Source organism: Lepidothrix coronata, unplaced genomic scaffold, assembly GCF_001604755.1.
Source record: "Lepidothrix coronata isolate B3197 unplaced genomic scaffold, Lepidothrix_coronata-1.0 Scaffold176, whole genome shotgun sequence".
NCBI classification, from domain to species: domain Eukaryota; kingdom Metazoa; phylum Chordata; class Aves; order Passeriformes; family Pipridae; genus Lepidothrix; species Lepidothrix coronata.
Window position 1 is genome coordinate 337,107 of NW_016690356.1, and position 13,202 is coordinate 350,308.

The following is a 13,202-nucleotide window of genomic DNA, read 5'->3' on the forward strand; positions in this document are numbered from 1 at the left end:
CCCCTTTAGGCCCTGGAAGGGGCTCTCAGGTCTCCCTGGATCCTTCTCTCCCCCAGGTGAACATTCCCAGCTCTCCCAGCCTGTCTGTGAAGAGAGATGCCATTTCTGGAAGAATCCTCCAAAGGAGACTCTCCCACCTGCGAGCAGGGACCAGGAGCTTTGCCATGGAAGGGATGGATTTATTGGGACACACTCCACAGCTTTGCCACAGGTGAACCACTGGGAAGTTTGGAAATTTCCAGCCTGGTGCTGCTTTAAATGAAAAGCTCCATCTTGTTCTCCTGGGTCAGATATTCTGTGAGCAGTTTCTAATTTGGACCAGAGCTCTGGAAAACTTGATTAGAGCTGTGAAAATGGAATTTTTATTAGGGAGAACTGAGCTCTTGCCAAGGTTTATTTTTCAAGGGAGTAGGACCTAATCCTAGAAGTAGTTCCAGGGCTGTGCTATTCTGGATGCCCTTGCAATGGTTTATGGCAATTATGCAGCCAAACCTGGACTGACTGGTAATGTTTGCTTTGGACAAGTTGCTACAGATGGTAAGAAACTACAAATGTGCTTCTCAACATGGCACAGGCATCACTCAAAATGCATTTTCTCTCAAGTTTCTCCTTTTTTTCCCCCTCCCTTTCTCTTTCGTTTTTACATAATTACCATGTTCCCAAATCCATACCACCTGAAAACAACCAAGCATTTAAAGCAGAGGACAGAGTAACATACCTGTGCTCAGCCAGCAGCCTGCCAGACACAACCACCACACAGACAAACGTCCCTGCCAGCTTCCAAAGCTCAGATTTCTGCAAAATCCAACAGAAACCCCCCGTTTTGGGCAGATGCTTTCCAGGAAACAGCACATCAACGTCCTCGAGGGAGCCCCCAAAGGTTGTGGTGTGGAGTGACCCTCTGGAGGGAGCTTTATGTCTGCACAGAGCGTTGTATCCAGCCTGAGCCGAGCCATAAACCCAGGAATGCTTGGGAAAAGAGCAAATTAAAATGTGCTACACTTGGCAGGTTCCTTTGTGAGCACAGTGCTTGTGGAGGGTGACATTAATGGCCCTTCCAGCTGAAGGCTGCTCCTGCTTCCAGAGCTGGGGTAGCACAACGGGGCAAAGGCTTCCCAAAAAGGTGCCCCTGTCCTCTCCCAAAGGGAGCAACAGTCCTGCAGCACTGCCTGCCCATGTCAGCAGGTCAGGGGGGTGATCCTGCCCCTCTACCCAGACCTGGTGGGGCCTCACCTGGGATGGTGCCCAGTGCTGGGCTCCTCGGGACAAGACAGACACGGAGCTCCTGGGGCAAGTCCCCCAGCAATGGGGAGAACTGGAGCATCCCTCTTAGGAGGATGGGATGAGGGAGCTGGGCCTGTTTAGCCTGGAGAAGAGATCTCCAAAATAAGATCAAATAAGGTTTAAACTGAGATAAGATCTCCAGTCAATGTCTGTAACTATCTGAAGGGAAGATGCCAAGAGAACGGAGCCAGGATCTTCTCGGTGGTGCCCAGCAAGAGGACAGGAGGCAACAGGCACCAGCTGAGGGACAGGGAGTTCCACCTGAACATTGGAAAGAAGGTTTTTGCTGTGAGGGTGGCTGAGCACCAGAACAGGCTGCCCAGAGAGGGTGTGGGGTCACCCTCCCTGGAGATATTCAAAAGACAACCCTGAGTGGCTGCTCCTGGGGACCCTGCTGGGGCAGGGAGGGTGGGCTGGGTGACCTCCAGGGGTGCCTTCCAACCTGACCCGTTCTGGGGTTGTGTGTCCTGGCTGGCACAGTCACTCAAAGCTCACCAGTGGCCATTTGGGATGAGAAACCACCACCAAGACACGCTGGGGACAGGGGTGGGCAGGCCTTGGGGTCTGCAAGACCCTGTGTAGGGCTGGCAATGAGCAGAGTGGGACCAGCACTCCTGCAGCTCCGTGTGCCAGCCCTGGGCAGTGCCTCCTGCCCACTGCCCCCTGCCCAGGCTACCAATTAGTTTGATTACAGCACAGGAGAAGTGGCTCTGGGCAGCCAAATTTTCAGGGTGAGGTTCTTGGGGACCCATCATCCCATGGCTGCTTCCAACCCTGGATGAACTGGAAACCTCCAGCACAGGCATCAGTCCCCCTCACCCACCCCCTCCCCAGTTAATCCACCCGCACTGTGGCACCAGCAGCTTAATCCCTCCACGGAAAAACAGTGAGAATTCACTTGTTAGTGTCAAATTCCGCCTTTGGATGTGTAATGTTCAGCTCTGACAGACTTCAGTGGAAGCCTGGCCTTCAGTGGGCCCTCTGTGTTTGTTGTGGGCTTTGAAGCCGGGCTGGTGTCAGGAGGTGTGAAATATTTGGGAGAGGGGAGAGGAGGGCCCATCCCAGCACTGCCTCTGACAGGGCTGGGCAGCAAAGCAGAGCGAGAACAGGCACGATGAGGGGAGGCAGATCCCACGACTTCATTAAGAGTCAGAAAGGAGACCAAAGCAAAGAATTTTCAGCTCTTAAGAAGGAAGAAGAAAAAAAAAATAAAAAGGAAAATGTGTTTTAAGTTTCCAGGAGAACCACAGAGTTCACTTTGTTACATGGAAATAAATGGTTTTGTAAGCGAGGCAGAGCTGCCCCGTGCACGCCCTTCTCTTGTCCACACAGCACAAAGTCTTGTTTGCACCCAAAATTCAATCCATTTAATTAAACCCACATCTCCTCACATGTGGACACTTCATCCTGTTCACACACAGCTTCTTTCTGTCCTGTTCACACATGTCTCTAAAATACTGAATTTCAACCCAGAGGACACCAGCCAGACACATCATTGCTCAAAATAAATTTTCCCAAAACCACTGGAGATGGAGGCAGGAGGAACCTCCAGCCAGGCAAGGACCAAACCCACACCTTGACCCCAGCCCTTGGAGCCAGACACAGCCTCAAATAGCTGGGATTTTTCCCCAGAGAAAGAGCTTTTTTGGGTTTGCTGGGGCGAGGCAGAGGCAGCCACCATATCACAGCACATTTTGGTCATAGCTGAACATTTCAGGTCCACTTTGGCCCCCTGGACAAACAGACATCCGTGGTGCTGGGTGGGCAGCACCCAAGGGACCTGCCAGAGTCACTGGGGGGCCACTGGATCATCTCCCAAAGGTCTCAGCAGTGCTGGTGACTGGGAAAAAGCAAACGTGACTGCCAGCTTTGGTCTGGGAGAGGAGGAAGAACCAGAGTGGTCAGTGCAGAACATTTGGCCTCACCAGCACCGCCCTGGGAAGGTGATGGAGCAAATCCTGCTGGAATGCGCTCCCAAGAGGCCAAGATGACGGTGACTGGGAACAGCCAGTGCAGGTTCCCCAGGCACAGATCGTTCCCTGGTGCCCTTTGGGATGAAAGGGCCCTGTGGAGGAGGGGAAATCAAGGGGTTTGTTTGCCTTGGCTTCAGCAGGGCCTTTGGCACAGCTTCCACAGTATCCTCGGAGCCCAACCGGTGAGATACAGGCTGGATAAGTGGAATAGTAGGAAAACTGGCCAGACTGCCAGGAGCAAAGGATGTGTCCAGGCACAAAGTCCAGCTGGCAGCCATCCCTTGGGATCAATATTGTCCTTATTATCCACCTGGATGATGGGACACCCGCTGGGAGGAGCAGCCGATCCTGGGGAGGACGGGACCGTCCCAGAGAGAATAGGACAGGCTGGAGGAAGGACAGGGACCTTGTGAGGGTGAATGCCACGTCCTGCCCCGGGCTGGGATAAGCCCACGGACCAGGCTGAGCTGTCTGTGCTTCCCCCCTCCGGCTCAGACGCGCATTCCCAAGGGGCAGTTTTGGTAGTTTCCATGGAAGTAGCACAAAACCTCAGTTCAAACCCAGCCAAACTCCGGGAGGAGCGCGGAGCAGAGCGGCGCTGGGAACGCCACCTCCTGGCGTCACCATGGAATCATGGAGGGGGCTGGAAAGGACCTTAAAGCTCATCCCATTCCACCCCTGCCATGGGCAGGGACAACTTCCACTAGCCCAGGTTGCTCCAAGCCCCGTCCAGCCTGGCCTTGGACACTTCCAGGGATGGGGCAGCCACAGCTTCTCTGGGCAACCTGTGCCAGGGCCTCACAGCCAAGAATTCCTTCCTAATATCTACCCTAAATCTCCCCTCATTCATGGCATCCTCTGAATTCCACCACGACACTGCTGGACAGACAACCCCCTTCGGAGCTGCCCCCACTCCTCACGGGTTTGGGGCCTGTGAAACACAGAGAGCAGGTTCCTGCCCTGCTCCGTGTCCCGGGGATGCCAGAGCAGTGCAGTCCCACCCAGTCCCCTCCTCCCACACCCCAGGGCAGAGCCCCTGCCCAAGCCTGGCAGCTCAGCCCAGTGCTTTGCATCTCTGCTGCAGAGCACCCCCCACTCCAGGGGATCCCCTCCTGCGAGAAAAGCCCCTGAGATTCACCCCCAATATCCACACCGGGGCTCAAATCCCTTCCCAAAGCCAGAGGCCACCTCCTGTGGGTTTAACAGGGGGTCTCTGGTGTTGGCAGCCCCAGTAAGAGGGGACCTGCTCTGCTGAGGGGTCTCCCAGCTCACAGGCCACATGGAACCCTCTCTGTCACCGAGAGCCACCACGTCTGCTCAGCTCCAGCCACCAGCCTTGTGCACAAGAGGGAAGCAGCATATGGGGACAAGCCTTGGCCAGGCTGGAGGTCTGGTGAGCAGCTCCTTGGAGCTGCTCTGCCACTGGCCTGAAAGAACAACTCCATCAGCTACTGCAAACAGACCTTCTGCTTCCCCGCTTCCAAATGCATCACATGCTCAAATACAGACACTCCAGGCTTCTTCCTGCTTTAATTATTTAAAAATCCTAACTCTGGTTGTTTATTTTCAGGGGCTATTACTGCATTCAACTATTTTGAGACAAAAAAAAAATAAAAATAAAAAATTTGAAGCCTTTCCCTCATTCTGCCGGTGAAGTTTAATTCACTCTAATTATTTCATATTACTTAGACTATAATAGTTTCATAATTTCTAGTATATTAAGCACTTAATACGTTGTGTCATTTGAAGTCGCATATTAAATTCTGCAAAGTACATTTTAATGAGAGCTAAGTAGTGTGAAAATATTAATACAACACCATAGTTCATTTTTGTCCCCGTGTTTGCAGGCACTGCTGCCACACACAGGGTGTGCCCAGGCAGGTGGGCACAGCAGGGCTGGGCAGGGACACAGGGACCCAGGCCAGGCCCCTCTGGGGTCCCTGCACAGGGTCAGCTCGAGCCCACGAGGTGCCAGCAGTGACCCAGCCAGGAGGGCACAGAGGAACATGCAAAGAAAGAGGCTCAGGTGCCCCCCTACAAGCTCCAAAGGGGCCCAACTGTTTCATTCCCTCAAGTGACCACCTCTTGGTTTGCAGAGCTTGATTCTGCTCCCTGATTTACACATCCCCTCCATTTCCCAGCAGATGACCCCCCTTCCCAAGCTCTTACCTGCATGAGAGATGGCACCAGCTCCACTGCTCCCCCTCAGGGTCACCTGCCAGACACCTCTTCAGCTCACACAGCGCAGGATGTCTGCGTCCAACGGAGAAAATCCNCACGAGGTGCCAGCAGTGACCCAGCCAGGAGGGCACAGAGGAACATGCAAAGAAAGAGGCTCAGGTGCCCCCCTACAAGCTCCAAAGGGGCCCAACTGTTTCATTCCCTCAAGTGACCACCTCTTGGTTTGCAGAGCTTGATTCTGCTCCCTGATTTACACATCCCCTCCATTTCCCAGCAGATGACCCCCCTTCCCAAGCTCTTACCTGCATGAGAGATGGCACCAGCTCCACTGCTCCCCCTCAGGGTCACCTGCCAGACACCTCTTCAGCTCACACAGCGCAGGATGTCTGCGTCCAACGGAGAAAATCCCAGAGAGGATTGGAAGGGACCTTTAAGGCCCCCTTGTTCCACCTCTGCCATGGGCAGGGACACCTTCCACTAGCCCAGGTTGCTCCAAGCTCTGTCCAGCCTGGCCTTGGACACTTCCAGGGATGGGGCAAAGAAGCCATGGGAACTTTGTCTGAAGCTCAGAAAACCAAAGAGAATCCCCCAAAATCACCTGTGCTCCCACGCCAAGGGTTTTTAAACCTCCATCCCAGCCAACCATGTCCGCATGCCCGGGCCGGGATGGGCTTCCTCCCCCTCAGGTGATAGGTGGGAGTCACTGCTCCTGCTCCGGCACAGCTGATCCCGGGGTCGGGAATGGCGGGGAGAGAAGGGGGGGCTGCACCTCCGGCTGCGCCCACGCGGTGGCGGCGCAGGCCGCGGAACCGCCTAATGAGCCCCGCAAACTAATTAACGGCACAGCCGCGCTCGGCGCTCCCGGGGCCGGTTCGCGCTCAGACCCCGCCGGGGCGGGCAACGCGCAGCCCCCCGGGTGATCCCCCCCTTCCACCCTCTTCCCTCGCACTGGTCCCGGTCTCCGGGATGCTGCTGATCCTCGGGATGCTCCCTGTCCCCGCATCCTTTTCCCCGGTCCCGGCCTCCGCAGTGGGATCACGGTGCATCCCTCCCGCAGCTCCCGGGGAGAGTCCCCGCCCGGTCCCTTCCACCCCGGAGCTCCCCAGGACCCCGGTGCAGCCTCCCCCGTCCCTGTCCCTGTCCCGTTCCCGATCCCGATCCCGATCCCGCCGCGGTGCGAGGTTAATTCTGGGCCGAAAGCAGGTATTTCGGGGGTAATAGGTGTGCGCGCACCTCGCGCCCGCTCTCAGAGCTCATTAATGGGATACCTTCATGTGTGAAACGAGCATATAAATGGGCATTAATGAGCTCCCGGCTGCGGCGAGGAGGAGGAGGGATCGGGGAAGCTTCGCAGCCCCCCCAGGTTCGGACCCCCGGGGCGGCCGTCGGGGCCGTGCGAGCCCACCCCCCCCGGGGGGAGACACCCCCGCCCCCCGGGCCAGCCCCACGCACCAGGCGGCTTCTTAAAGTCTGTTTTTATTAAAGAACCAAAATCACGTACAGAGGGGGGTCTGTCCCCAGAGCGGGCGAGCGGTGTTCTGCCTCCGGAGTCGCGGGTCCGCCCGTTAAAGTGCCGTTACATCCAGAATTTACATGGAAGGGGGATAAAGGAGGGGGCCCGGGGCGGGGAGGGGGGGGGATAAAATATACATCATAAATAAATAAAAATCCGACAAATACTGTACCAAGAGAATCACAGTACATTTATATCCATTGCACATAGCCACTTTTGTTTCCAGTCTGGACGAGGGTGGAAGAAGCGGACACACAGGGAGGGAGGGGGGAGGCGGAGCGGGGAGGGGGAGGCCCGGGAAGGGCCCGGTTCCCCCCCGGCCGGCCCGGGGCCGCCCCCCGCCGTATTGCCAGTCCGAGGAAAGCCGGGCTCCGAGTCCTCTATGTACAAGTGTCTCCTCGTGGAAATGGCTTGTGTGGGCTGTGCCCGCATGGCTTCGGGGGGAGGGGGCGCCGGGGGGGCTCACTGGGGCAGCAGCGGCGGCTTGAAGGAGCAGTTCCCCGTGCAGTGCCGCGGGGTCAGCATTTTGCAGGAGAAGTGATGCAGCGCGTCGTGAGCCTCTGCAAAGGGATGGAACCGTCACCCTCCGGAGCCCCCAGGCCCCCCCTCAGCCGTCTGTGCCCCCCCTTCCCGTCCCACCGCGGTACCTTTCAACTTCTGCTGGATGGCGTAGCGCGCTTTCCTCTCCTGGTCCAGCTCGTTGCACAGCGTGTCTGGGATGGGGGGAGCATCACACCGCGCCCGGGGCCAATCTGAGCGCGGCCGCCCCGTCGGGGATGCGCCGGGCCCGAGGGCACCGCAGCGCGAAGGGGGGGAAGGAGGGAGGGCACGGGGGGGCACGCGATGGGTGCAAAGTCGGGCACGGCTTCGCGGCTTCCCACGTAATTTTACGCCTCGGTTTTTAATTTAGCCCGTGCGGAAATTACTGAGAGAGGGAAGGTGCATTCGCTGCCGTGTAATGATGCCTCGCAGCCGTTTGCGGGGCGGCTGGAAATGCCGAGACGAATTGGAGGGCACGAAAGGATAGAGATTTAAAAAAAAAAAAAAAAAAAAAAAGGAAAAAAAGTAAAGAAAAAATAGGAGGAAAGGGGGGGGGAAAGAAAAAAAAGGAAAAAGAAAAAAAAAATGAAAGAAATAAAGGAGATAAAAGGAGATAAAAAATAAAAGTTCTGATGGGCGGATGGGCTCGACCAGGCCTTACCTCGGACGATCTGCAGCTGCTGCACCATCTCTTCCCGGTACGCCAGTTCCCGCTTCATCTGGTCCTGGAAGTTATCTGCGGGACGGGGGGTCAGCACCGCTCCCGGAGCGGGGCCCGCTCCCCGGCCGGGGCGGGGGATGAGCGGGGGACGGGTCAGCGGTACCTTTCAGGCTCTGGAAGTCCCTCTCCAGCTTTTTCCTCAGCTCCATTTGCTCCAGGACCAGTTTTTGTAACTCATCTGTTTTAAAAATACACGGCGGGGTTGAGGGGAGCCCGCACTTTTCCATCTGGAGGCGGCTCAGCGCGGCGCTAATCGCATTACGTTACATTAATCACAGGAGTTAATCACTCCTGCACAAAACACAAATACCTCGAGCCGCGGGGAGAGGCCGGGGGGTGCCGCCAGCCCCCCCTGCCCCCCCAAGCCCGTCCCGTCGGGGCGCCGACCCCCGCACTCCTCGCCCCGCACCCCCGCCTCACCTCGGGCCAAGTTTTCGATGTCCTTCTCCACCAGCTGCGTCCCGGTGACATCCATGGCAAGGCCTTCCTCGCCTGCGGGGGGGGCAAAGCGCCGTCAGCCCCGCCGGGGGGGCTCCGCGGACCCCGCATCGCCCGCGGAGGGGCCGCGCATCGCCCCGCGGGGGAGCGCGGAGCGGGGCTTACCTCTGTCGGTATTTACAGGGCTGGGATGAGAGACATTCCTTTGGTCCTGATAGGATTTTCTGGTCTCTAAATCCTCTGCCGCGGAGTGATTGTCTTCTTTATCTTGCTCTTAAAGTTAATAAACCGATTTTCAACCATAAGCAATGAAAGTATGGTCCTGATATATCCTTAATTACATAATTACGGACAAAGCCCTCGTTAAAACCTTCTTAGCGGACATCCTAATCGCTTTGCTGTTGGAAAGTAGCTTGTGGGCAGGAGCTTGGCCCTCCCAGCCCATCCCCGCCGCACCGGCCGCGGCCACGGCGGCATCGCCGGGCCCGGGGGGGCTCCGGCCCCGACCCCCGCCCGGGAACCGTTTGTTTCGCTTTTCTCCCGAAATCCCCCCAAACGAAAGCGGCGGCCCGGGTGCCCCCCCGGGGCTGAGCCGCCGGCGGGGGCCTCCCCCGGGGCCGCGCCCTCGGAGCGCCCCGTCCGCCCGCCCCCGGCCCGCGTTACCCTTGGCCTCGGGGGTGCAGAGGAAGGCGGCGGGGGCTCCCAGGGACGCGGCGGGTTTCAGCGGCTGCAGGGGCTCCCCCCTCTCCGGCGCGAACACCTACAAAAGAGCGAGTCAGGGCCCCCGGGCCGGCCCCGCGGGGACCCCCGAGGGCAGGTCCCTCCCGGCCCCGCACCTCGTAGGCGCCGCTGCTGCTGCTCCGCTCGGGGCTGCCGTCGGGGGCCGGACCGCCCTCCGTGGGCACCTCGCCCGTCTTCTCCTCGGGCCCGTCGGCCCCGGCGGGCGGCGGCTCCTCGGGCCCCGCCAGCAGCCGCGGCGGCGGCGGCTCCCGGCCCTCGGAGGGGACGGCGGCGGCGGGGACGGCGGCGGATTCCTCCTCCTCGTCCTCCGGGAAGCGGTTGGACTCTACGTCCACCTCGGGCTCCTCGGCCGTGTCCCCCCCGGGGGACAGCGAGCGGTAGCTGGAGCTGCCCTCGCTGAGGAAGTCCGGGGAGAGGTAGCCGGGACCGCGGGGCCCCGCGCCGCCGAACGCCTCGCGGGTGCCGTAGAGCTTGGCGATGCTCTCGGCGTCCTTCACCACCGGGCGGAAGGCGGACAGGTAGCTGCCCTTCCTGGGCAGCGGCAGCGGGGCGAGCAGCGCCTCGTCCCCAGAGCGCTCCTCCTCGCCCGCCGCCCGCGACAGGGCGCTGGGGCAGCGCTCGCCCTCCGCCCCCGCGCCCTCCTGGGGGGTCGCGCTGCTCCTGCCGCTGCCCGAGGGCTCGGAGCCCTCCAGCTCCCCGTGCCGCCCCGCCAGCCCCGCCGGCTCGGCCGCCGCCGCCGCCGCCGCTGCCGCCGCCGCCACCACCACGGCGGTGGCGGCCGCCTTGGCCGGGCTCTGCGCGGGGTAGGGCGGCACGGGCAGGCTGCCGGCGGCCGGCCAGAACACGGGGAACGAGGGGTACACGCCGCTGTCCTTGGCGGCGCCGGGCTGGTGCGGCGGCTGTGCCGGCTGGTGCGGGTGCGGGTGCGGGGGTCCCCAGAACATGCCGGGGGGCAGCGCGCCGCCCTTGCCCGCCTCGCCGCCCCCCGCGCCGCCCAGCGCCTCCTCCTGCTTCTTGGGGCACAGTCCGAACGCGGCGGCGGGGAAGCCGTAGGGGTGGGGGAAGAGCGGCGGCGGCAGCTTCTGCAGCATCCCGAAGCCCTTGCTGGGCACCGGGATCACCGGGTAGCTGCGCACCGCGCCCGCCCCGCCGTGCGCGCCCGCGGCCCCGCCGTGCGCCCCCGCGAGCCCCAGCGCCCCGCGCTCGCCCGCCGCCTCCTGCCCGCTGCACCGCAGGCTCTTGTGCGCCGGGGCCAGCTCGGGGCCCGCGGGCGGCGGCGGGTGCAGGGCCGCCTTGGCGGCGGGGGAGCCGGCCCCGGGCCCGCCGGCGGCCGCCCCTTGCAGGGAGAAGGTCCGCTTGCGGGTGCCGCCGTTGAACATGGCCTTGACATCCTCCCAGGCGTGCGACAGCTCCTCCGTGGCCGTCTTGTCGCTGAGCTTGAGGTGGCGGCGCCAGGAGTTGAAGTTGGCGGCGTCGGGCTGGGTGTACTTGGAGTCCGGGGTGCGGTGGGAGTGGAAGATGAACTTGTTGGGGGAGAAGTACATGCTGCAGTAGCTGCACTTGATGCACTTGGCGCGGGAGCTGTTGTAGCGGGCCGGGATGAAGCTGCCCCGGGAGCCCCAGGCGCACTCGTGCACCACGTCGAAGGCGAAGTTCTCGGGCAGCTTGGGCGGCTTGTGCTCGCCCAGGAAGGACTTGCAGAGCCGCTCCGCCTCCCGCTTGGTGATCATGCCGCAGCGGCGGGAGGAGATGGGCATGGCCCCGGCCCGCCGCAGGATCTCCAGCTGCACCGGCGTGCACTGCACGCAGGTGATGCCCAGGGCCACCCGCCGGTTGTGGATCTCATTGTAGCTGTAGTTCTTGAGCAGCGTGTTGGAGATCTGCGCCAGGCAGAGCCGCTCCTGCCCGTCGATGACCAGGGACACGATGGGCACGCCGTACAGGGAGGTCTCACCCACTTGGTTGGGCTTGAGGGTATTGGAGCCTTGGTACGGCTGCAGCTCTTGCTTTGAATTTGGGGAGGAGCTTGCATCTCTCCCATTTCCCATCTGACTGGCGATCGCCTCCATTCCCCCCCAAAACGCCCCTGCAAAACAAAATCGGGGAAAGGCGCAGGTTAGAGGCGCGGGTTAGAGGCGCTCCCGCGGCCCCGCTCCCCGGCCCGGCCGATCCTCGCTCCGCGGCCCGGCCGATCTTCGCTCGGCGCTACCGGCCCGGAGCCCCCCGGGCGCTGCCGCAGGACCCTCCCGGCCGAGGGGTCTGGCGGGGCCGGAGCGCATCCCCCGCACCGCGGCCGCCGGTACCGAGCGCCGCCGTACCCGCCGCCGGGCGCGACCCCGGGAGCCCGGGGCAAGGGCGTCCTGGTGGGTCACCGTCCCCGCTTCCTTCCTCCCCGAGTCCCCGGCAGGTGCCTTGCCTTGCCTTGCCTTCCCTTTGTGCCGGCTCGCCGGGCCGTGCCGGGCCGCGGGTTGCGGCGAGCCCCGGGCGGGCTCCAACGAAAGGCTCCGGAGGATGCGGCCGGCGCGTCCCGCGGCGGCGGGGCCGGAGGGGCCGAGCCCCGGGCCGGACCGGGCGGGCCCAAACTTGGCGCTCGGTGCCCGCGGGCGGCGGGCGCGGTGCCCCGGAGCCCCTTTGTCGTGTCCCCGGCAGGCGATTAGGCGCGGGCGGATTAGGGGCCGGGGCGGGCAGCACCCGCCGCACGTAGCAGAAGGGCAGCAACGAGCCGGGCAAATTGGCTTAGCGGGGAGGGCTCCCGGCGGTTAAGCCGCTTCCGTGGTAATTACACAAAATAACGGGGAGCGACTCCCGAAAACGCGCCCCGCTTTCCGCCCCCCCATCGCTCCCCTCCCCTGCGCCCGCCGCCCGCCCGCACTCACCGCGCCGCGGAGCTGCTGGACGTGCCGGCTCTGCTCGGGACTAGGGGCCGCAGCCCGGCGCCGGGGCCGCCATCGGCCGGGGGGGCCCCGTCCGCGCCGAGCCCGTTCCCGGGGGCAGCGGAGCCTCCGGGGCGCGGGGCGGGCGGGCAGCGGGCGCGCCCTTCACCGACGCCGCGGGGCCGCCGCCCGCCCCGCCGCCGCGTCCGCCCGGCACAGATGCAACAAGAGCGAGTGACCAGCCGCGCCACCGAGGGAGGATCCGGATCCGTACTTGGAGACGCTGCACATTGATCCGGTGACAGCTAAAATAACGGGAAGACACACCCACTTAGCACCAGCATATTTACATTAACGGCCTCCGGGACCCCGCCGCCGTCAATCACCGATGCGCTCCAGTCAATCACGGCGCGGCTTTAAGGCACGGCGTGAACGGGGAGGGAGCGGGGGGGGGCCGTGGGGGGCCGCCACCGAGCGGGGACCCGCCCGGGCTGCCCGAGGTAAGATCGGGGATCAGCCCCGCGCCGCACCTGCGTGGGGCTCCGCGCCGCTCCGCGCCCCCGGGCCCCCCCGCGCCCCCCTCCCGCCGTGCGGACACCCCGGGGGGAGCGGTGCTCGTTGAAAGTTTGCGGGGGGAGCGGGCGGTAACGAAAAGAGGAGCCCGGAGGGAGTGGCGGAGGGACCCCATCGAAATCGGGGACGCGCCGCTGCCGCGCATCCCTCTCCCGGCCGGGATGCGCGCTCCGCTGCGGGGCGCGGGTGCGGGAGCGGTACCGGCGACGAGGGGGGGACATCGGGCGGCAACGAAATCGCCGAGAGGAGAGGGCGGAAGGGGGCGAGCTCGTGTTTTTCGTTCCCCACGGGGGCTCACGCCACGCCGGCAGGACCGGCGGGCCCGGAGCGGCGGGGGGACACGGTGTCCGCCGGTCCTGCCGGCG

At 62.5% G+C, this 13,202-nt stretch overlaps 1 protein-coding gene across 1 annotated transcript; it reads right to left on the minus strand.

Moving 5' to 3' along the window:
- Positions 1-7,311: 7,311 nt before the first annotated feature.
- Positions 7,312-11,475, minus strand: SKOR1 (SKI family transcriptional corepressor 1). The gene is made up of 8 exons (XM_017830228.1): positions 9,445-11,475; positions 9,314-9,410; positions 8,816-8,923; positions 8,633-8,704; positions 8,316-8,390; positions 8,153-8,227; positions 7,599-7,664; positions 7,312-7,511 (listed from the first exon to the last, which is right to left on the minus strand). The coding sequence occupies exons 1-8, from the start codon at positions 11,458-11,460 to the stop codon at positions 7,414-7,416; spliced, it is 2,607 nt and encodes an 868-aa protein (XP_017685717.1). The 5' UTR covers positions 11,461-11,475; the 3' UTR covers positions 7,312-7,413.
- Positions 11,476-13,202: the final 1,727 nt, after the last annotated feature.